The sequence below is a fragment of the Astyanax mexicanus genome, chromosome 22 (genome assembly GCF_023375975.1).
Source record: "Astyanax mexicanus isolate ESR-SI-001 chromosome 22, AstMex3_surface, whole genome shotgun sequence".
Lineage (NCBI taxonomy): Eukaryota > Metazoa > Chordata > Actinopteri > Characiformes > Acestrorhamphidae > Astyanax > Astyanax mexicanus.
The window spans coordinates 31,016,069-31,042,091 of NC_064429.1; the positions used below are offsets into that span (position 1 = coordinate 31,016,069).

Consider the following 26,023-nt stretch of genomic DNA (forward strand, 5'->3'; position numbering starts at 1 on the left):
AGCGGTGAGAACTTGAGGGGAGGCAAAACAGACAGGACTTGAGGGGTGGCACGATGGCCAGAACTTGAGGTTCGGCACAGTGGACAAAACTTGAGGTTTGGCAAAGCAGTCACACTTACAGGTAGAACCTTTTTCGATTTTCAGTTTGACCTGGATGGTCCAGGACAACAGTCAAATTATGGGATGGCACAACTGTCAAACTCAGAAGGAGAATTAATCAAAATGAAACTTTCACCTGGGGTGACCAGGACCTTTAAAAAAAAAAAAGAATAAATATGGTGAGAAATACCTCTTATCAGTTATCTGGTAGATGTATTTACGATGATACTTTAAATAATATTTCTTAATTTCTTAAAGTTCTTAATTTTCAATTCAAGCATGTCTGTGGTGGATCGGACCTTCTTCATGGGTTTTTTTGCTTGGACAGCTGATTTACTCCCCTCTCTGCTCCTGAGTTAACGCAGCGCTGCCTCGCTTCTTAGAGAGGCAGATTTACAGAAAGGCCTTGTTTATTTATAGACGCATTTATTATTTATTATATTGTGGCACGTCTCATCAGCGTTACATCTTTTTTTTTTCCTCTCTCTCTCTTTCTTTTCAGTGTCTTTTAAGGGCGAAGCCCTCGAGGGTATGGGGCATTGTCGGAGCTCAGTGTAAATTCACTACCAACGTTCAGCCCCGTCTCCGCCCCCCTCCTTTGGCATCGCCATGGCAACAGCCTGTTGCATAACTCCTCTCCGCAAAGTCTCCTCCGTCTCTGTGGAAACCATATCTCTCTCTTTCTTTTCGTTCTTTCTCTTGGATTCTTTTTATCACTCCCTTTTTTCCATCTCGTTCGTTTTTACACTCCCTTACACTCTCTCTCTCACTCTCTCTCTTTCTCGCTCTTGCTCTCTCTCTCCCTCGCTTTCTCACACCATACCCCCCTCAATCCCTCCTCCTGCCTTCGTTCTTGAGTGGTGTTGACTGCAGTGGTTTGGAGTGCTAATCGCTAGGCTAACCCCAGGCTGTCCACTGCAGTAGTGGAGCAGAATTGTGGGAATGTGCATAGAGTTGCCTGCGTTTATGTTCAGGACTGAGTTTTTGCGTTAAAGTTGCATTAAGTAAAAAATATAGATTTTTAATGTGTGGTCATTCTATACTAACTTGCCAAAAGCCATGGATAGCAGTATGTAAATCTGGTAACTTATCCTGTGCAACAGCTGTAACTCTTACTCTTCCTTCCCTGGGCAAATCCTGATGAGAGCCAGTTTCATCATAACATTTTTGATAGTCTTTGTGACTGCACTTGATGATACTTTCAGAGTTCTGGTCATTTTTTGGATTAACTGACCATCATTCAAATAATTCGCTCTTGACAAGTTTAGCACAGCTGTTAACTGAAAGCCTGAATTCCAGAAAATGCTAAGATGTACAAAGCTGTCATCTAAGCAAGAGGTGCTACTTTAAAGAATCTACAATATAAAACTAATCATGTGGTCCTCAATCGCTATTAACCAGTAACCGTTTCTTGTGAATATCTGAAAAAGACAGTTTTGCAATAGTGTGTTACACAAACCCATTTATCACCGCTGTGTTCTGTTCTGGTGTGCAGAGAGTAGTGTTGCATTTCTGTTAATGTTAACTGACTTACAAATAAACATGACTGTGGGAGAATTCTCCGGAAGCTGGAAGGAATGGGGAGTACTGTGTTGTTTGTGAGAGAGGGAGAGAAATGCAGAGAGTAAGATAAACAGAGAGAGAGAGCGGGATGAGGAGACGGAGCTGAAGGTCAGCTATGATTGGGTGTTTGCGTTCTTCTCTTCTAGTTTACTGTCAATTCCGCACAATCTCTATGGCAACACTGCCTGACGTCTTTAGACTGGACTGAAGTCTCTGGTTTTGATCCAGACATCAAAAATGGCACAAACACTTCGGGTGTTCTGTCTGGATAATTTAAAAGACAGATTCATTTGTAATGTAAAATGAGGAGTTAATGAGTCATTAAGAGTTTTTTTTTTTTTTTTTTTTAATATTTGGGATTTGGGATTAGGCAATGCTAACACTTCAGTAGTGAAGCAGCTGATGCTGTAATAGCAATGCTAATTGTGCAGTAATGCAGCAGCTGATGCTTTGATAGCAATGCTAATAGTGCAATAGTGCAACAGCTCATGCTGGGATAGTGATGGTAACACTGCAGTAGTGAAGCAGTTGATGCTGAGATAGCGATGCTAACACTTCAGTAGTGAAGCAGCTGATGCTGTGATAGCAATGCTAATACTGCAATAGTGCAGCAGCTGATGCTGTGATAGTGATGGTAACACTGCAGTACTGAAGCAGTTGGCACTGTGATAGCGATGCTAACACTGCAGTAGTGAAGCAGTTGATGCTGTGATAGCGATGCTAACACTGCAGTAGTAAAGCAGCTGATGCTGTGATAGCGATGCTAAAACTACAGTAGTGAAGCAGCTGATCCTTTGATTGCAGTACTAAAACTGCAGTAGTAAAGCAGCTTATGCTGTGATGGTGATGCTAACAGCACAGCAGTGAAGCCTTTTATGCTGTGATAGCGATGCTAAAACTGCTGTAACAAAGCAGCTGATGCTGTGATAATGATGCTAACAGCGCAGTAGTGAAGCTGAGATAGCAATGTTAAAACTACAATAATGAAGCAGCTGATGCTGTGATTGCGGTGCTAACACTGCAGTAGTAAAGCCTTTGATGCTGTGATAGCGATGCTAACACTGCAGTAGTGATGTTAATATGATTATTACTTGGATTATTATGATAAGCACTACTGCTAACAGGAGTTAAAGAACGAATATATAGAGGAAAATTTGGTGGATTTTAAAAAATTGTTAGATTTCGATAGTGATAGAAAGTGAATTTTTTAAACAATTCATTCTGTTTTTTATTTTTTACCAACTCCTAAATTAAGTATAATTAAATGGCATCATAATTAAATTGGACGTTTTTGAAGCATCGTAGTCATTATTGAGCTGTCAGCAATGAACATCTTCACTGATTAATGTTTTTTTCTTATTCTTTCTCTCCGCAGTTCGGCATATGATCGGGATAATAAAGTGCGTGTGGCCATAAAGAAGATCAGCCCATTCGAGCATCAGACGTACTGCCAGCGCACTCTCCGCGAGATCAAGATCCTGCTCCGCTTCAAACATGAGAACATCATCAGCATTAATGACATCATCCGTGCCCCCTCCATCGACCAAATGAAAGATGTGTATCCTTTCTGAGCCAGCCTGGGTTTACAGGATGCACATGTGGTTTTGTGGTTTTGGGTTTTTTTTTTTTTTGTCCTTCCACCTGATTTTCTGAGCGATTTTTTCGAGGGCGTTCACACTTACAAACTCATACTGACATAAACATTACCTTTAGTATCTCTCTGTGCATGCCTCACACTTAAACCCTGTCTTACCTAATGCTACAGATCCACTTTATTACACACATAATTTAAAACAGATATGGAATCATGTGTAATCAATTCCAAATAATACAGTATACATATCTAATCAGACAGTCATAGATTTCATAGATGCAATTGTTTGTAGAAAATATTGAATCACTTGTAGTTAGTGCTGGGCGATTATGGCCTATGTTTTCAAAAAAAAAAAAAAAAAATCATATTTTCTCCCCTAAGAAACATTTAACCACAGATGACAAGAAATGGTTCAAAACTAGGTTTACCTGTAAAAAAAATTGGTGTTTGGTTGCTTTGGGTTGAGCTGACTCAATGAGTCGCATTAAAACTGTAATTTGAGTTAATCGTGAACATCGGCAGCACTATTTGTAGTAGATGCTCAAGCATTCAAAGTAGATACAGAATCGTACATTCCTGGAAGATACCGAATCATAAATAGTAAATGTCGGATCATTTCTAGTAGATGCCGAAACATTTGTTTAAGATACTGAATTAATTACAACCCCAAATAATTACCAGCAGTTACTGGTTGTAGATACAGAATCATAACTTAATTGTTCATGATTCATACTGAGTCATTTGTATTGGATACAAACTCATTCAGAATTATGTTTTTCTTCATGTAGAGATTCCCCAGTCTGATTTGTCTAGAGTATGAAATTATTAAAATGAAGATTAAAAAGGAAGATTTTGGAGTAGCTTTAATTGAGGCTCTAGCATATCTTATCAGATTGTACTTAAATTGTGTGTCCATATTACCATATTACCATATTATCTGCTGTAATTTGCCAGACTTGGAGTTGACAGTCCTGTGAAATCTTCATTTTTTAGACTTTCAGACTGAATCATTTGTAATGGATATGAAGTCATGTGTGGTAGAGGACACATCTTACATTATAGTTATCTAATTGCACATGAATAGATGCCAGTTGTTCATATTGAACTGATGTATTTGTAGGAGAAGTTAAAGCATTAGTTGGCACTGAATCATTTGTGGTAGATTCAGAATCAGTCATGGTAGGCTCAATCCATTTGAATCAATTACTGAATCATTTGTAGTAGGTACCAGATCTGTCGTGGTAGATCAGATATGTTAGACTCGTTCCATTTGAATCAGTTACTGAATCATTTGTAGTAGGTACCAGAACAGCTATGGTTGACTCATTCTATTTGAATCCGTTACTGAATCATTTGTAATTAATACTGAATCATATGTGTTACATACCCATTATTTCATAATAGATGTCAAATTAGTTATTTTAGATACCATATATTTTTAACAAATCAGTCATAGTAGACTCAATATATTTAAATTTGTTTCTGAATCATTTATAGTAGATACAGATTCATTTATATAGACACTGAATCATTTGTAGTAGAAAGAAAACCATATATTACATATCCTGAATCATTCATTTTACATATTATTTTATTTTTAATGGATAATGAATGATTACTGAATCATTTATAGTAGATACAGAAGTATTCATATCGAAGTGAATATGTAAATAATAGTAGTTACTTATGAAATGGAGGTCAATCATTCACTAATGAAGCTGTATGCAAAGTTGTCTAGATGTGTGTTATAAAAAAAATAGGAAAACAGTTTTTTTTTTTTTTGCACAATATACTGTCACAGAAATAACTGTGATAAATTATATAATTGTTATTTTAAAACCAATTCATGACACTTGTATAGTGATAATTATGCAGATTAATAATGCATAGACACCCTTTTAAAGTAAATTTAACTTTTAATAATAATATTATAATAATATGCATACTTTTCACTTTGCATGGTTAGCATTGTTAATTATGAAGGCAGCATTTTTGATGTGTTTAATTGGTTAAAATATTTTTTTTGGTTAAGTATAAACTGCTTTTAGTGTAAAACATGCACAAAGTATCCAGCTGCATTGCTTAGCTTTAAATGTGTCCTTATTGCTAATATTATATGCACAAATATCATCTCAAGGTTGAGTTAATCTAATCAGCCTCCTCTAATGTCAATACGCATTACATCAGGAGAATAGAAGCTGTTTCTGCTTTTCTCTGACTCTTAATCTGATTTTATTTCATCATTTTAATTAAAAAGATCAAGACCTAGCCAATTTCAGAGAACGCTGGCCAGTTTAAACAAAACCGGCTGCTTCAATCGATGTCTGATCGCTTGGGTTCAAACAAAGAGTCTGACTTTCTGCACAGGAAGCCGGTTCCTGCTCTTTTACACAGCATTGTAGATGAGTAGGCAGTGGACACCATAGTAAAGAGTTAATTTTAGCGCAGAAATCAATAGTCAGTAGGCGTTCAGTTGGGTCACTGGCAGCCTCTTCAGTTGTGTAGTGTCGGTGCCTCTCCAGCTTCATGCTCAGGCAGAAGCAGCGGCTTCGAGCAGCACAGCGCGTTCCTCCCCCTCCTCAGCCGCTCAGCCCAGGGTTTTTTTGGCCGGTTGCACAGAGCCAGAGTGTGGGATGGCACGGATTGTGTGTAGCTCAAGTCTCAGAGTGTTTCGTGAGACTGGTGGGCAGATTCAGTCCTGAAATTGTGCCACAATAAGCTTTTCTGACCGTGTTGAGGATATTGTCAATTATTAAAGAGCTCTGACCTTTTAATGTTTCATTAAAAAGAGATTTTGCTGTCTGAGATTCCCAGCATTGCAGAAAGTTTGAGAGAATTTATGATCATTGGACCTTATTCAGTGGGGGGAAAAAAATGAATTAAAAGAAAGAAGTATGATTTTTAATGTTTTAAAAACACCATTGCAGGCCCTGCAGTGCTGAGTATGAATGACCCACCACTAGGTGTGTGACCAGACGCTCATCTCAAAAGACGAGATAAGATGATATTGGGTTCATGAGGACGAGATGAGACGAGATTTTTAAATATTTTAAAGAAAACTTCAAAAAAAAAAAAAAAAAGTTTTATTTGAGAAAATTATATGACTCAAATACAATAAACTGGTTTCTTTCACAAATTGAGTCTATAAATAAAAAATATTAATTTCTAGGTCCTATATATAACAATAACAGTAAACCACAACCAGTCATATTAAGCCTATGGTTTTTGTTTTCTGTTAGCATTTTTCTAATTACTACCCTTGAACGATCTTGAGATTCAGAGGATCCAGTGCTATTTAGGAGGTAAATGTACACAGAATAAAACGTACAGGGTTCTGAACATATTTATTTACCACAGAATGTGATAGAGGTAAGTTTTTGAAAAGCCCATTCAAATTTTCCATAGGCATGACCCTCTTAGACACGGAACCCCAAATATGGGCATAAACAACATGGCTCCGACTACAAAATGAGGCACGGCTTCAGTGGCCTATGCTGCAGGCCGGAGCCCCCAGTCGGCGTGTGAAAAGGGTGGAGCATATGTCAATCATTTTCAACTGCAGCCAATCAGATACTAGACTTTTGTTGTCAATCACTTTTTATTAAGCAAATTGACAGCAGGAGCTCCTTGTCAATCATTTTCTACTGCAGTCAGTCATCTTAACAGATCTTTAATAATAAAGGCGTTTTTTTTTTTTTTTTTTTATAGCTCTGAAACTTTTTAATGTGCATTAACTCAACCAGTAAATGTTGTTCTTTTAAGGTTATTCTATCTTATTCATGATAAGACAAAAATACTACATATAAAAAATGAAACACTATAAATATCAGTATTTCTAGCCATATATCAAGCATTTAATTCAGGGTCGGTATCTGTATTTGTGCTCTGTATCAGCAGATACCTAAAAAAAAGCTGGTATCGGTATTGGTATCTGTAAAGAAAAAGTGGTATCGGTGCATCCCTACCAGTTATAGTACAAGTAATCCTAAAGTGCAAACAGAATATATTTTTAATGCAGCACAGAGCTAAAGGATTAGTACAACTAATAGATGGTCATATACTTTTTCAAAAAAAAAAGCATGTCTGCATTTTCTGGAAGCATTTGAGACCTTTGGGCACTAACTATGTCTCCTGCAGTTGAAAAGACATGCTCACTTGGGACAGAGTGTTTTAGCATTGTGCTTGGATTAGCTGTGGTGTACGGCACTATTTTCTTACAGTATTTACATATGGTTTGTGTCTTGTTGGTCACTCTGTTACCGTTTATTTATGCGAATGCCCGAATTTTCCTCTTCTGCTAAGAGCTGCTCTGACTGCTCAGCCGCCGCACTCGCAGACATGGCTATTGTGTTGCCAGATTCCTCTTAAAAAATCCATAATGAACTGTTTTTCTTCCCTCGAGACAGTTTTAAGCGTAACGCTTAATATAGTCACGTTTTTATCTTATCACACCCCAACAAACCACCCAAATATGAATAGCTGCACTATGGTGGTCCCTCCTTTTGGCGTCCTTAGCATTCAATAACAAGGAGAATGAGGATAATAATAATAAAGTATGTAGAGTAAAAGATACACAGACGAACATTAGTTGCTTCTTACATTACTATAATGGTTTCATCACACATTGGCTACATCACATTTTAACTCAAGTAAACATACTGTGCAACCCCACCAGTTGTAGTTGATCATCTATGAGTAAATAAGCAGGTAGCATGAAAACACACACACACACTCACTCTGAGTAAGTGAGTGTGAGAGAGAGAGAGAGAGAGAGAGAGAGCGAGAGAGCAGTATTCATAACAGTTTTATTTAGTTGTGTTAACTTCATTTGGACAGACGTATTTCCGCTTGCCCAACAGTAAACAGCCTATTAAACAGAATTACAAACAGTCCTGATGCAGCCTTGACACAAACCCCCTCCAGCTACATCGTACAGGACCTGATGGAGACCGACCTGTACAAGCTGCTGAAGACGCAGCATCTTAGCAACGACCATATCTGCTACTTCCTGTACCAGATCCTGCGCGGGCTCAAGTACATCCACTCGGCCAACGTCCTCCACAGAGACCTGAAGCCCTCCAACCTGCTGCTCAACACCACCTGTGACCTCAAGGTGAACAGACCCCATTCATTTATTTATTAGCTTAAGTTATAAATGTAAACTACATCTTATAACTTTACATTTTTGTAAATATTTTATAATATCTTTTCATCGTACAACACTGAAGATACATCTTTGGCTTATACACATCAAAGATACACGTTGATATGACTCAGTGTTGCTTGTATAGCAGTGTAAGTTTTCTTTGACCTTAAAATAAATCAACAGACGGTTTCCGGTATGGCAGGGTAGAGGAAGGACGCGTGTGTGAGGAGCTCCCTATACCTTTTCATTTTTATTTCGCTATTACAGTGATTACTGTGCCTAAAACGATCTAATCAGGCATAAGAAGAACCTAAGACCGAGATACACCAAACAAGATGAGTAGTACGAAACAAAAAGCGCAAAATATCCACTCTCAGACGACTCGAGCTTCTGCTAGCCTAGCAGGTAAACTAGCAACCATGGCGGCGTCAGCCAGCGCCAAAGAGAAAGACAAACCGGAGCAAAGCGAGGACGAACTGCCGGAGCACCTTTCGGCAACTCAGCTAGTAAAAGAACTCGCAAAGCACCGAGCTGGACTGCTGGAGGATATTGCTGTTCTAATCCAAAACTCTGTGAAACCTATACAGAGTGCTGTGGATTCCCTGCATGATGTGGTCAACTCATTTAACGAACGCATCACCTCCACAGAGGTCCTCGTGGGTGAGAACTTTGAGAAAATTGTTAAGGCTGAGGCTACCATTACTACCTTGCAAAAGCAAAATGCTGCACTGTTAGACCGTTTGGATGACTTAGAAAATAGATCGCGTAGATCTAATCTTCGTATCATAAACATCCCTGAAGGTAGTGAAGCTGGCCAAGAACCCACACAGTTTATCTCGAACGTTCTAATGGAGGCTATGGGCACGGAGGTATTCGCTAAACCCCCGAAGCTGGAGAGGGCACATCGCTCACTAGCACCGAAGCCCAAAACCGACAGACCACCTAGACCTTTCATTGTATGTTTTCACAGCTACACAGAAAAGGAAAAGGCACTACGGTGGGCAAGGGAACACAGAACTCTGTACAACGGAAACTCTCTGAGACTATACCAGGACCTGAGTGCTGCCCTGTCGAGGAAACGTGCGGCGTACAAGGAGATCAAGTGTTCCCTGTTTGAGAAGGGCGTGCGCTTTCAGCTCCTGTACCCAGCTCGCCTGAGAATTACTTTCAATAAAGAAACTTTTACGTTTGACTCACCAGAAGAGGCTCAGAAGTTCTACAAGGAGCGGATATCCAAAGATGACAGAGAACAGCACCATGTCTAGGCTAATTCCTCCAACTAAATGACAAGATGGACTAAATTAATCAAACGCGGCCAAGACCACGATATGGTAACTTTTTTTTTTTTTTTTTCTCTCTTTTTTTGTCTTGTGTTTATCTGCTCACAGAATACCTCTTTTTGTATATACCAAGATATGTTACTCGGTATTATACGGCAGGCTGTCTGCCACAAGCACATTAATATTCTCCTGCTTTTCATAGTTATTTCAGAAAATCGTATTTTTGCCTATATTGTAAATAGTTGAGCAAACGTCAAGCATAGGTATAGGTATTCACTTATATATAAAAAGGTATGGACACCTCCACAGTGAAGAGATTTGTTTGTTGTTGAAACCGGGAGGGGTTAGATTAAGAGATTAAGCTATACCTGCAGTTAACCAAGTTGTTAGGTTAGCATAGGTAATGTTTATTTTTTTATGTTTTTGTTTACGTTGTCCACCACTTATTATCTTTAAATTTGGTATGATACATCATGGTCGAAGCAGGAAAAGACACTCAGTCACCCCGCTATTTTTATGAGTATACAAATGAGCAGTAGGATTAATTCTAACCCAAAACAAGAGGGAGTTCTTACTCGTTTTGTGAGTTTGAATGTTAAGGGCCTAAATGGCCCTGTTAAAAGAGCTAGAATATTTGCACATTTAAAATCCTTAAAATCAGAAATTATTTTTCTACAAGAAACACACCTACGTAATACTGATCATAGTAGAATTAAAAAACCCTGGATAGGCCAAATATTTCATTCTCAATTTTCAGCTAGAAGTCGGGGAGTTGCCATTCTGATACATAAGAGGGTTTTGTTCTCAGCTCATAAAATAGTCGCTGACCCTCAAGGACGATACATAATAGTTGCTGGTTCACTTTTCCATACACCGGTACTGCTAATGAACATTTACGCCCCTAACTGGGATGATGTTAATTTCGCTCACAAAATAATCACGTTATTACCCGACATAAATATGTACCGGCCAATTTTTGGAGGGGATCTAAATTGTGTGATGGACCCAGCGTTGGATCGATCAAACCCTAAAGTGTCAACTATATCAAAATTTGCTCAGACATGGTCTACATTCACTTCTCAGATAGGCTGTATAGACCCATGGCGTTGTCTTTATTCGGACACAAAAGCCTTCTCATTCTTTTCGCACGTGCATCACTCTTATTCGAGAATAGATTACTTTTTCATAGATAAAACCTTTCTCTCGTCAATAAAAATGGTAGAATATCACCCTATAGTGGAATCTGACCATGCTCCCCTGTCTCTAGATTTAATTATGCCTTCAGCAAATAAGACACGCCCCCCATGGAAATTAAATACCTTATTATTAGCAGATGACTCTTTTTGTGCTTCAATCAGTGATGCACTGGACAACTTTATATTGGAAAATAAAAGTGATACAATTTCCCCTTCAATTATTTGGGAAACTCTTAAGGTTGTTATTAGAGGGGAAATAATTTCCCGCTCTACTATGCTTAAGAAATTCAGAACTAGTGAACAAGCCCAACTCATTACCGATATAAATTTGATTGACCAACAATATTCAATCTCCCGCTGTCCAAACTTATATAAAGAGAGAATCAGACTCCAATCACAGTATAATCTTTTATCTACAGATAAGGCAGAACAAGCCCTTCTCAGACTACGAGGGCATGTCTATGAGAATGGAGATAAGGCAAGTCGACTTTTGGCGCGACAATTGAAGGCCAAAGCAATGACTCAGTTTATCCCTCGGATCCAGAATCTAACTGGTGATCTAACTGAAGACCCAGTACAAATAAATAAAACCTTTAAAGAGTACTATGCTAAGTTATATTCATCTGAGTCACCTCAAGATCAGTCTGAGATGATTTCCTTTTTGGAAGACTTGGAACTTCCCAAAGTTGACTTGGCACTGCGTGAACAAATGGGTGATTCTCACGAAATCAGACTAATGAGGTGGCATTAAGGAGTGTGATGAACAGGTAAATGCTATCAATTTGGGAAACACTGGTTTATAAACATCTCATCAAAGGCTATATTGGAAGTGATTAAAAGTAGACATTGTGATATTTTAAATTATGTATTTTTTATAATTTAGTGTGAAATTCTCAGTACCGCAACGCGTCCATTGCTGAATCTCGGCTCTTCAATTACACAATTTTAATATTTAAAATAAATAAATAATAAAAAACTTAAATGTATCTCATAAAGTAAATTGTTACAGTCAATAAAAATGTATTACTTGGAATTCATTGGTAAAAGAAAAGAAAATATTTAGAAAAATAACTTTGGTCAGAACCAATGTTCTCAGCCTCCGCAACAATTTTCAAGCACCATTTAAGACCACAAGGAACAGAAAAAAACAGCCATTTTGAGAGGGGGGACACCTTTTAGTATGACACCCAAGATGGCTACCAGGTAAGCACCTAATTTTATACCTCTCCAGATAAATGTTAAAAACTTGGTTGTCAGCGAGCATACACAACTTTTTGTTTCTCATTACCGAAACAGCTAGTTTTTAATGTTTAAAAAAATGAAAATGTTATTGTGTTTTGGGAATTTTTAAGGTTTTTAAAGTCTAAATACAAAAAGCTAGCAAAAGTTTAGCCAGGCATCATGGTGGCCCCACAGAGATCAAAGAAGGTTAAGGTCCCTCATACTCCGCAACAGCCTTCTCATACACCGCAACAATTTAAGGCCTGTTGCGGTAGAGAGATTCACTGTTGCGGTAAAGAGAAATTAATGTTTTAAGTGACATGAACTTATATATATATATATATATATTGTTTCATAAAAAAGCCTTTATTTACTTATAATAAACAATATATAAAACAATACATGATGCAATTTCAGATAAAAAACAGATTTATGTAGCAGGGCAGTGACACCCATATAACTTCCGCATAAGATATAAAAATAATATATAAAAATAATAATAATAATATATATATATATATATATATATATATAATTTTCATATATATAATATATTAATTTCATGAAACAACTTTTATTGTTATAAACTGTTAATAAAGGTTGTTTCATGAAATTTATTTTTATAAACTTTTATTGTTATAAACTGTTTATATGTATATATATATATATATACACATTTTATGAAACAACCTTTATTAACAGTTTATAACAATAAAAGTTGTTTCATGAAATGTATATATTATATATATGAAATTTATATATATACACACATATACATTTCATTAAACAACTTTCTTTAATTTTATCTTTAATTTTAATTTAGTTGCACATTGATGTTTACATTTTTCATGAGATTAATGCTTAATACAAAGATGTTTAATGAGATGTTGAATTGCTTGTTTCATACTTAAATATTTAATTTCAATTTAGTTGTACATTGATGTTTATATCTGTCATGAAATTAATACTTAATAAAAAAGTTGTTTTATGAGATGTTGAATTACTTATTTTGTATTTAAACATTCCATTTCAATTTAGTTATACAGTGATGTTTAAAGTTTTAAGGAATTTATGTCTAATGAGGTATGTTGAAATTTGTTTTATTAAAATACACAGTTCAAAATAGGATATTTTCACAGCTTGAGTCTTACTGAGAATAATTTTCAACAGCAAATACCACATTTTGTTCAATATTACTACTCCATACAAAACTCAAGAAGTACATCATTAGAATTTGTTATTTATTCACAGCATTCACACTCTGTGTTTGTTGTGTAAAGTGTTATTGTTAATTAAGTAGGAATCCTTGTAATGACTCTCTTTACCGAAACATTGACTCTCTTTACCGAAACACCATTCTCTTTACCGCAACACATATTTATTTACTAATTATTTTACTGTTATAAAACAAATTCTAGTTTATAATGGTATTTGGATAAATTGTATTTCTTCATAGGTCATCTGTACTAAATAAGAAATTATACATGTAATTTTTCAGTTAAATATCCTGAAAAGACAGGACATGAATCATGAAATCTGTTGCGGTAATGAGACAAATCATAAAATAAAAAAAAATGGGAAACTTATAAATATAATATTTTCTGGGTTATATACACATATGAGCACAACTGTTAATAATATCTATTTAAAAAGTAACAAATGTGTAACTTTTAAACCATATCTGTTCTGTGTTATCATGTTGCGGTACTGAGAATGTGTGTGCTCTGACTGACTAAAATGGTGCAAAATATACAGAAAAAAATTATAAAATTAAAAAAAAAAAGTATTTCTAAAAAGTTCAGACCCTAGTCTTGCATAACAAAAAGAAATTTTATATTTAAATGCCTTTTGAAATTTTTCAAGTGTGAACCCTTTTAAATCTGTTTTTCGTGAGAATCACCCAATTAGAAGAGCCAATACAACTAGAAGAGATTCTAGAATCTATTGCTAAAATGCAAAGTAGTAAGGCACCAGGACCAGATGGGTATTCAATTGAGTTTTATAAAAAATTTTCCAATAAATTATCCCCCCTCCTCCTTGAAATGTACAATCATGCGCTAGAGTCTGGCTCACTACCCCGAACGTTAACAGAAGCATCTATTACACTTCTTCTAAAACCAGGGAAAGACCCAGAAGAATGCAGCTCCTATAGACCTATATCACTACTGAACGTAGATGTCAAGATCTTAGCTAAGCTTCTTTCTGCTAGACTGGAAAAGGTTATACTTACTCTAGTCTCTCCTGATCAGACAGGATTCATGCCAGGCCGTTCCTCCTTTTCCAATATTCGTAAACTTCTCAGTGTTATACATTCCCCTTCAACTTCTGAACTTACTGAGGCTATTATATCCCTTGATGCTGAAAAAGCTTTCGATAGGGTGGAATGGCCATATATGTTTGCAGTTTTGAGACATTTCGGATTTGGCCCGAAATTTATATCATGGGTTCAATTGCTATACACCTCACCAAAAGTTTCTGTGTCCACAAATGGGCTGAATTCAGATTATTTCCCTCTCTTCAGAGCTACCAGACAAGGCTGCCCGCTCAGCCCAAGCTTATTCGCACTCGCTATTGAACCCTTATCAATTTTCCTAAAAACATCTAATAATTTTCAAGGCATACGCAGGAGAGGAACAGAATACAGATTATCTCTTTATGCTGATGACTTAATCTTATTTGTATCAGACCCTGCATCTTCTACATCTAAAATAATTAAAATGTTACATGATTTTGGTAAATTTTCCGGCTATAAAGTTAACTTCTCAAAAAGTGTGTGCTTTCCTGTAAATAATATAGACAAATTTAACTCTAACTCTGTTTTACCCTTTTATACATCTTTAACTGGTTTCAGATATCTGGGAGTAAATATTACCCAATCATTTAAAGATTTATACTCTAAAAATTTTATACCTCTCTTAGAAACACTAAAACAAGATCTTCAAAAATGGGACGCATTACGTCTGTCACTAGTGGGACGGATTAATTGTATTAAAATGACAGTCCTACCTAGATTCCTATATCTATTCTTAAGTCTACCAATCTTCCTAACAAAAGCCTTCTTCTATACCCTTGATAAACAACTTTCGTCATTCATTTGGGCTGGGAAGACCCCCAGAATACACAAGAGCCATCTTCAAAGACAGAGAGATCTGGGAGGCCTCTCATATCCTAACTTTTTATATTATTATTGGGCAGCCAACATACAAAAAGTAGTGCTTTGGTTTCAGTGCCCTCATTTAAATTGGTGTAAACTAGAAGCAGATTCCTGTATTGCATCTTCACTCCCAGCCTTAATCACTGCAAGTTTACCCATGGTTACTGCTAATCATACATTGTGCCCCGTAGTCAGATCTACCTTAAAAATCTGGATTCAATTTCGAAGGCATTTTGGCTTTGACAAATTATCTAATTTAGGCCCTATATGTAACAATCACTCTTTTATTCCTGCAATACTGGACCATACTTTCAAAGTTTGGCAAAGGAAAGGTATTGTTAGATTTGCAGACTTATACATCAATAACCTATTTGCTTCATTTAATGACCTTTTAAACTCATTTCAGCTATCTTCCACATCTTTTTATCGTTACCTCCAAATCAGAAATTTCATACGCAGTAATTGGGCTAGCTTCCCAACTTTACCGTCAAAAAATACCTGGGAAGAAATTCTTGAACTTTCGCAGCCTAATAAAAGCTTAATATCAAGAATTTATAACCTAATCAACAATATTAATAAGGGACGGATGGATCAATTACAACAGGCTTGGAGTGCAGAGCTAGCTGTAGAATTACCTGATACAACTTGGAAATATGCTTTGAGTATGATTAATAAGACATCTTCATGTGCTCGACTTAATCTAATCCAGTTTAAAGTGTTACATCGAATGCATTATTGCAAGACTAAACTGGCCAAAATCTATGATGGGGTTGATGAATATTGTGATCGTTGTCATATTGCTAAAGCAGATCTTACACATATGTTCTGGACTTGCCCAGTATTATCAAACTTTTGGCTTACAGTCACAAATTGCTTGTCTGAAGCTTTTGAAATAACAATAACACCGAACTTTGAATTTGCCATATTTGGATTGGTAAACACCAACACTCAAATCCCGAATAGGATTAGGGGAGCAATTGCTTTTGCTTCACTTTTAGCAAGGAGAAGGATACTGCTTAATTGGAAATCACCTCACCCCCCATTAGCCTCACAATGGCTGTGCGATCTAATGCTGTTCCTTAAACTGGAGAAGATTAAGTTCTCTTTAAAAAAATCATGTAATAAATTCTATAAGACTTGGGTCCCTGTGATACTGTACTTTGAAAAACTGAAGAGTCTCCCTGATACATAATACTCCCTACTATTAATTACTGCATTGCAGGACATTTTTAGGCTGCTGAACCCTAATAAAAAAAAGTTTTTTTGTTTTCATTTATATACCATACATTTTATAATAGAAGAGTGGACGTTTTGTTTTTTTTTTTCTTCCCTACTTGCCTGTTGATTAAGCCTATATGTATGCATCTACAGAAGCATGTTTTTTTTTTTTTTTTTTTTTTTGTTTTGTTTTGTTTTGTTTTATGTGTAAAACTGTGGAATTTACTCAACTATGTATAAAGACTTTTATGTTATGTGTTTCCACAAATAAAAATTTTGTTATAAAAAAAAAAAAAAATAACTCAACAGACAGCTTTTAACACGTCTAAACTGCTGGCAGCAAAAGTGAGTACACCCCTAAATGAAATTCCCCAACTGTGCCCACACAGTGATTTTCCACAGATGTGGAACCAGCACTGTTCTGGTTCACGAACCTGATTTTGAACTGTTCGCAGTGTTTCCACCAACAAAAGTACGTTTTTAGTCGGAATCAAAGAATACTAAGTTCTTCAGTGCGAACCATGTTCACTGCCGCTGTGCAGCGCCCTCTGTTGAAGACGTATGATGTGACATTTTGATGGTTTCACTAAAACTGGTGGAAACACTGGGCTGGTTCACCAAAAAGCTCAAAGCATGAAAGGAACTGGTTGGAAAAGCTCTAAAAGTGTCAATATTTTTTGTGGACACCATTATATTTCCAGCACTGCTTTAACCCTCTTGGGCGTGAAATTCACTAGAGCTTCACAGGTTGCCACTGAAAACCCCTTTCATTCCTCCATGACAATATTACAGAGCTAGTGGATCTTGGAGACCATTGTGCTAATCCACTATCCGTTTGAGGATGCCCCACAGGTGTTCAATAGGTTTTAGGTATTGAGACTAGGGCTGTCCCTAACGATTATTTTTTAAACGATTATTCTAACGATTATTTTTTTCGATTAGTCGACTAATCTATTCATTGAGAAACATATTTAAATAATTATTTTACGTTTTAAAGCAAACGATAAATTACTATATTTATATATAACAACAACAACAACAACAACAACAACAACACAAGCCTACTAAACCAAACCCCACACTTATAATCACTTAGATGTACAGCACGTTGTTTAGATCTTTAACGCTAAAAATGGATAAGCTCCCATACACCACAACCGTGTGTTGCACTGTTTTCTGTGACCGCTAGATTTTGTGACCACTGGCAAGTAGTTCTCAGCAGACCGGTGCACTGGCCGATTCGAAACGTGTTCGTTTCTAATGTTTACCCCGACTGGCCAAAACGGTTCAGTTTAGGGCTGAGGGTAAGGTGTAGGTATTGAAAGCTTCCGTTTTGCCAATGAACGCTCATAACCGTGAGCACTGGTCACAAAATTCCGACGGTGACAGAAAACGGTGTGACACCGCAGCGCCGACGGCGCTAGCTAAAATAACTTAAGGCAGCTAGCTTAGCTAAACACCTGAACTTATGAATAATGCTACTGTTTCTGGAAACTGCGAAATGCCATGCACAAATATAAACCAAAAATGTATAATTTCTGCCTGTGGCAGGTTTAAAACCTTTGGTAGACAGCCTTAAGTCTTTTTAAGGACACCCGCGGAGACCCTGATGTAAACGGTAACTTACTGTGTGACCCTGTTGACATAGTGCTCCTGGATGTTTGCGCTTCAAGTGCTCCTTTTGCACGTATGGCAGAGGACCACATTGTTGCCCTTTTGCGTGAAATGCTCCCAAACTTTAGATGCCCGCTGGCGTTTTTTTTGTAGCTGGAGATCGCTCTCCGGAGTCCAAGCTCTCTAGAGCTTAGATTCTCTGCCCGAACCCGACATGACCCGAGGCCCGCCCGTAAATCCTACCCGGGCTCCAGAAAATAGTCCGAGATGTAGGCGTCTGTTTTTTAATTATATTTTTATTTAAAAAAAAAATAACGAAAACTGAAAGTGAAACTAAACTAATTTATTTATAAGCGCTGTTTTCACTACCGCAGTTCTACAGCGGGGGTGTTGTGCCGATTCTGTCCGCGAAGCGGGAGTCAGATTCAGCAGAGAGTCGGATTCGGCACAAACGCGGCGGCACCTCGCGGTCCGCGGTGTCAGTTGTAAGCGCTCGCGCTAGCCGCAAAATACGACAGAAAACACTGAGGGAGCTGCAGAATTATGAATGGGACTAGAATATGAGCACGAGGAGATCAAAGAGAACCTTCACCTGTGAGTAGTTCTCACCAGAACAAGTCAGAACAATCTCTCTCTCTCTCTCTCTCTCTCTCTCTCTCTCTCTCTCTCTCTCTCTCTCTCTCTCTCTCTCTCTCTCTCTCTCTCTCTCTCTCTCTCTCTCTGTGTCTCTCGCACGTGAACTCCTCCGCGTTTGACTTGCAGAACTGTGTTTAGCTGTTCTTAAAAATCATTTTAATTAAATAATAGTTCTATGCTTCTATGTTACCGTGTTAATTAACATAATTCTGATCACATTTCGCTCATTAAAACAGCCCGAAAACAGCCAGTTGGAATTTTTGGGCCCGATCTAACCTCTAATGCTCTCCACAGGCGCCGCCATGTTTACGACGCGCCGACGCACGTTATGCAAATCGATGTATTTTTGTAATCGATGACGTCGATTATGTCGACGCGTCGCCCCAGCCCTAATTGAGACGTCGTAATTTGACTCTGTCCGGACAGGATTAGTTTCTCAGGGGGACATCTGTGTGCACTCAGTGATAAAACTCTTACATCACGTTCAGTAGCTCCTCCATTTCCACTCGCTGTTGTGTTTACAAGCATCTCCGTAGAAACGCGCACCCAAAGTGTAATTATGGTGCGTAGCAGTGGACAAATAGCTATTTTATTAAACGTGAGACAAAACTCAGAGATGTGAGTCCAGGTGGGAATAAAATTACTGGAGGACCAAAGAGTTCAACGAAATAAAGTTGCTAATTCAGCCTGTAATTTTCTCAGAGGACGTCTGAGAAAAACATGTACATGGTTGTTCTGGACGGATATAAAATCACAGAGGACCCCTCATAAAAGAGAAAATGACCCCAGGACCCCCTGAGAAACAAATCCCATTTTTTTAGTGTCTTAAATGTTGTCCCATGCCCTTCTGTTTAATCTACAGCTTTAAGGAGTACTGATTTCTTTAACCTGTGCTTGTTTGCAGATCTGTGATTTTGGACTCGCCCGTGTAGCTGACCCAGACCACGACCACACTGGGTTCCTCACAGAATATGTAGCCACACGCTGGTACCGCGCACCGGAGATCATGCTCAACTCAAAGGCAAGAGGCTGTAATATGTGTTGTGTTCTACTTTTGACTATAATTGGCTTTGTGTTATAAATTCAAATCCCTGATCTGTTTTGTTGTGGTTGTAGAAAGTACTGATTCATTTGTGCTAGACACTGAATCAGTGTGGAATCACTGTTGGTTGGTTTCTGAATAATTTGTAGTAAATACTAAATCAGTGCGTAATTGATTGTATTAGATATTGATGCAGAATCATTTATTTGTAGTAGATATTAAATCAATTGAACTAGATACTGAGTTATTTTGTAGCAGTTTATTTATTATTTGTACTGAATCAGTAGATACTGAATCAGTACTGAATCATTTGTTAGATACTGAATAATTAGGGAATCACTTGTAGTAGAATGCAGAATCATTTGTATTAAATACTGAATCATATGCAGTCAATACGAAATCATTGTGGAATCACTTGTAGTGGATACTGAATCAATGTGGAATTGAATGTTAAATATTGTTTTATTTGTAGTAGATATATATTTTTTGCAGATACTAAATTGATGCAAAAGCATTTGTGCTACTAATTATTAATCACTTGTAGTAAATATTTAATAATTAGTACAGGATACTGAATTATTAGTAGCAGTTGCTTTATTTGTAGTAGATACTGAATCATTTGTTATAAATATTGAATCCTTTCTAGTACATACTGAGTTGTTTTAGTAGTTACTACATTATTTGTACTAGATATGGAATCATTATTCCTTCATTTGTAGTAGACAGTGAATCAATTCAGAATCATTTGTTGTAGATACAGAATCATTTATGGAAGATACTGAATCTGTTGTAGTAGATACTAAATCAGTACTAAATCATTTGTAGTTAACATTGACTCATTTGCAGCAGATATGGAATCTTTCATAGAAGATACTGAATCATTTTTAGTAGATACAGAAAAATCTAATACAAAAAAAAGTCATTTATTTATAGTAGACCACAGTAATCCTGTTCAGATGGTCATTGAGTCATTCACTGATTATTCCATACCAAATGATTTGTTTGAAATACTGAATCATTTTGTGAATCTCACTGTCAGACACGTGGCTGCTTCTTTAATGATGCAACTAAACTCTAGAAGCCACATCTCCCTAAACCCAACACTTCCTGTAGTGCCTTTCAGTCTTCCACACTGACCACATACATCATGGAACTAAAACCTTGTTCAGTTTAGATGTGTGAAGTGCTTGATTTTAAGGGGAAGTGGGCGAGATTTGGTTACTGCTTAGTAATTGTTGCAGTGCTTGGTTTGGTCAGCACCAGTAGCTACTGTTTAGAGTTCTGAAGTTAGTCTCGTTTATCCAACAGGGCTATACCAAGTCCATCGACATCTGGTCAGTTGGATGCATTCTGGCCGAGATGCTCTCGAATAGACCAATTTTTCCTGGAAAGCACTACCTGGACCAGCTGAACCATATTTTAGGTAGGTATTCCTTCTGTTTTAATAACCATTTTCATGTAAGTTGCCAGTGACAATAGACATGTTACAGTAATGAGTTCAGTAATGAGGAACTGGAGGCAGGGGTGTCTCAGCAGTTAGAGCGTTGGATCATCAGCTACAAGGTTGTGGGTTTGATACCTGGGTTTGGTGGGCTGCCACTGTTGCGCCATTGTGCGAAGAACTTAAACCTCACTGGACACTGCAGCAGTGACATGACTGCCCACCACTCCACGTATGTTCTCACTGTGTGTGTTTTCTGAGTGTACTCAGAAAGTACACTGAGTGTCTCGTTTCTTGTTTTGTCTTGTCATCTTTTGTATCTGGTCATGTATCTGGTCTTGTCTTTTATTGTGTCATCTTTTTTGTCTTGTTGTGTCATGTCCTCTTGTGTCTGATCCTCTGTCATCTTGTTTCTTGTTTTATCTTGTCTTGTCGTGTCTGGTCCTGTCTTGTCTTATGCCGTCTTGTGTTGTCTTTTTGTCTAGTTGTGTTGTATCGACTCAGGTCTGGTCTTGTCTTGTCATCTCATCTCGTTTCTTGTTTTGTCTTGGTGTGTCTTCTCGTATCTGGTCCTATATCATCCTGTTTCTTTTCTTGTTTTGTCGTGTCTTCTTGCATCTGGTCTTGCCCTGTGTCGTCTTTTTTTGTCTTGTCGTGTTGTTGTCTCATGTCTGGCCTTGTTTTGTGTCATCTCGTGTTGTTTCGTCTCATGTCTGGTCCTGTGTCGTCTCGTTTCTTGTTTTGTCTTGTCTCGTGTTTTGTCTTGTCGTGTCTTCTCGTGTCTGGTCATGTATCGTCTTGTTTCTTGTTTCTTGTTTGTCGTCTCATGTCTGGTCCTGTCTTGTCTTATGTTGTCTTGTGTTGTTTTTTGTCTAGTCGTGTTGTATCGTCTCATGTCTGGTCTTGTCTTGTCATATCGTCTCGTTTCTTGTTTTGTCTTGGCGTGTCATCTCGTATCTGGTCCTATATCGTCCTTTTTTGTTTCTTGTTTTGTCGTGTCTTCTTGTATTTGGTTTGTCTTGTGTCATCTTTTTTGTCTTGTTGTGTTGTCTTATGTCTGGTCTTGGTTTGTGTTATCTTGTGTCTTCTTGTGTCTGGTCTTGTCTTGTGTCGTCTTTTTTTGTCCTGTCATGTTGCTGTCTCATGTCTGGCCTTGTTTTGTGTCATCTCGTGTCATGTCGTCTCATGTCTGGTCCTGTATCGTCTCGTTTCTTGTTTTGTCTTGTCGTCTCGTGTCTGGTGTTTGTCTTGCGTCGTCTCAATTCTTGTTTTTGTCTTGTCGTTCTGTGTCTGGTTTTGTGGTGTCATCTTTTTTGTCTTGTCGTCTTATGTCTGGTCTTGGTTTGTGTTATCTCGTGTCGTGTCGTCCTGTGTCATCTCGTTTCTTGTTTTATCTTGTGTTGTGTCATGATTGCCCTAATAAACGAGATATACATAATGTAATCTACAAATGAAAAAAAAAACATGCATACGACAAGAGTGTAAGAATATATATATATATAATTCTTTACGTAATCTTGCACATATTTGCATATTTTTTTTATCTGCGACCCACGTGTACACTTCACTGTAATGAACATAGATATGCCTTGTATCATTATATTAAAAATTAAATAAATATACACATAAAAAATAAGGTATATGGTATGGGATAGTGTGAGAACCAAAATACTGTTTGTTGGTTTGCTTGAGGGCAGAATTATGTCATAGAGAGTTAAATAGTTCATGTTACATCAATAACATCAACATACAGATTTCATAGCACTTTTGCTCCTATTTAACTTTAAGTATGTCTTCAATCCATCTCAGCAAAACTGTATAGCATAATACATATTTTGTCTTAAGTTTAAATTTGAGCATCTTGATCTTATGTTTTTGTCATTTTGCCCTTTTCCTTCCCCCTTTAGTATAATCTTTATTTGTGTTAAATAATTAATAACTGAAGAAAGGGAAACTGAGAGTTCTGCAGTGAGCAGTTTATCTGCCCTGGGTCTGAAATGAGATGCCTTGTGGTCAGGTCTGCTCAGCAGGAGCCAGATCAGCGTTTGATGGTTATCGGCGCAAAAAGGCTGAATCGTTGCTTCCTGTAAAGATAGTAGAAGTGTGTCGGGTAGCTCTACTTTCTCTTTAGCTTGTCTGTGCTCTTATTGGTTTAGCTGATCTGCTCACCGTGTGGCTTCCTGTCTGAGGTGCTGGTGATTGTGTGCGCTCTCCGTTAGGGAAGACCTTCTGGCCTCTGTGTGGAGTTTTACCATCCAGGGATTGCCAGTGCCGGCACCAGTGGTGGCAATAAGTTGATTTCCTATTAGTGATGGGATGTGAGCCACTGTATATATATTCAGTCTGGCATCGTCACGGTTACTGGAATAAATAGACTGATAATTTTATTTTTTGGTAAATTAGAAGCATATCTTAAGCAGTTACATGACAATGCATAAAAGTCATTAGAGAGCTATTTTGGGGATAGGGTAAAACATTGACATTTTAAAAAGTATTTTAAGGTTATTAAAAGTATGAATATACTACTGCAGCAACATGAATGTTAAAGTTTTATGTAAGTTTAAATGAGTTTCATAAATTAAGTAGGAACAAACAAAAATCTATGAAAAGTTTTCAATTTCTGATTTTTTTGTAAAATAATTAAAATTTAACAAAATACAACGTAACAACAGTAATCTACTGTAGAACTAATGTGTAGCATACTTAGTGTATGCATGTAAACTGCAAAAAAAAAGAAAGTAAATACAGAAAGAATATATATATTTTTTTCCCCATTGTTTTATTGTGATTTTTTTTGCTGATAATATTGAGTATGCTGCGATATGGCACACGCCTAATGTAAAGAAAATTGTAATAAAGTCTTCTTTTAGGGGACGGCTTGGAATTGACCACACCTGTATAAGTTCTGAGGTGTTATCTTGTACGAAAGGATAACAACACTCCATTTCCTAAGTTTTGTGTTTGGGTATTTAGCATTCCTCAACCCACAATGTGTGTACCGGGAATACATCATAAATGGCATAAATAGTACCCATTGGAAAAATTTGTATGCTCACAATTGGTATTAGTCCATTTTTATTATATTTTTTCAATCTCTTATTTGGTATTAATACGCAGTCCAATTTTGACAGTACTATTAAAATCTATAACCAGCTCAAATCAGCCTTATTCAAATAGTTTGTGTAGCAAGCTCTGGAAGTGCTACTGACTGTTACACACAAACACAAAGAGAGAGAGAGTGTGTGCAGGCCTTGGTTTTGAATGACCTTAAGGAGCAGATGTTTCCCTGATGATAACCACCTCATTTCCTCATTCAGCTGCTCTTTGTGTATCATTATGTGTGTAAAATGGGCCATCGCAGTGCCATCGCCCCTAAAAGCCCCCTATCCTACCAAACCGCTGTGTCTGGTCTTGTGTTAGAGATGGGCTCCCAGAGCAGATAACTATTATTGACTATTACTGTGTCTTTTTATAGAAGTGTGTGTGTGTGTGTGTGTGTGTGTGTGTGTGTGTGTGTGTGTGTGTGTGTGTGTGTGTGTGTGTGTGTGTGTGTGTGTGTGTGTGTGTGTGTGTGTGTGTGTGTGTGTGTGTGTGTGTGTGTGTGTGTGTGTGTGTGTGTGTGTGTGGTTGGTTTTAATCTTAAACCTGTATAATGATCAGTAAACTTAAAAAAAACAAAAATGTAAAAAACGAAGATATAACATTTGTGATAAGTAAGTTGTTCACGCTGTAAAGATACACCAGCAGCTCATTTAAGAAAACAGCAATGTTATTTTATTCTTAATTCTTTTTAATGTTGAGTTAAAAGCTGGATTTGCGCTGCAGCAATCCTGCAAGGCTAAGATTGGATTTGGCTGCTGAGTGTTGACTGTTGTCAAGGTTTTAATCAGTCAGTGGAGCACCTGTATTTCCCACTGCCAAAATAGAAACACAGGGTGTAAATAGCTATGAGCATTAACAGAAAAACAGAAAATCGCTGCTTATCCAGCACTAAAAACAGTCTAAATGTGATTCCTTAACTTTCTGACTTTCTGCTCTACCTCGGCTTCTACTGAATACTTTTGTGTTGTTAATAAACTGATATTAATTAATAGAGGTGTGCCAAAAAATCGATTCACATAAGAATCTTGATTCTCATTTACTACGATTCAGAATCGATTTAAAATGTCCCAAAATCGATTCTGAGGGGCGGGTTTTAGACTGATTTTGGGCTGGGTATTTTTGTTGGACCTGGCAACCCTGGGGATAGCGCTTGTCCTTTCAAACGGAGATCTTCCAGACACACACAGAGCGTAGGTGTTTGAGAATCACCGGTAAGATGGCAGAACAAGCACTATATTACCTTAGATTAACGTGTAGTTTCAATGTTTTATGGCAGAATGCTTCATAACAAGCATAAAAAAGATCGCTAGTAGTTAGTTTCAGTAACTGTTAGCTAGCTAACTAGCTAACTTTCCAGTTCCACCTTAAATAACGCTACAGGTGGCAGCGGGCTGCAGCATTTAAGGCGGAACGGAAAAATACAATAAGCTAATCAGAGCTAATTTCAGCTCCTCATCACAGAGGAATTAAGGAATGGACCATATGAATTAATTTCTCCACCTCCTGCCCCCTTTCTGAAGAAATACAACGACCTTAAATTAACTAGTTAATCAGCAGCTGCTCCTGAACTTTAGCGCTCCACTGCTATCATCACATCAGCCCAGCAGCGTCACCTACACACCACCGCTAGTAGCCTGGTAATAAAGCAGTGTTATTTATTATTTATTTATTGTTCATTAACGTCATTGTGATATCCCAGTGATTCCTCTGTCACTGA

The 26,023-nt window shown here is 37.4% G+C and overlaps 1 protein-coding gene across 1 annotated transcript in view; it reads left to right on the forward strand.

Moving 5' to 3' along the window:
• mapk1 (mitogen-activated protein kinase 1) overlaps nt 1–26,023 on the forward strand; it is a 54,801-nt gene that overhangs the window by 20,121 nt on the left and 8,657 nt on the right. Inside the window, exons 2-5 of the mRNA XM_022667305.2 lie at nt 3,038–3,220; nt 8,180–8,369; nt 19,626–19,742; nt 21,072–21,186. Coding sequence (XP_022523026.1) covers nt 3,038–3,220; nt 8,180–8,369; nt 19,626–19,742; nt 21,072–21,186 — 605 coding nt within the window. The remainder of the gene's footprint in view (nt 1–3,037; nt 3,221–8,179; nt 8,370–19,625; nt 19,743–21,071; nt 21,187–26,023) is intronic.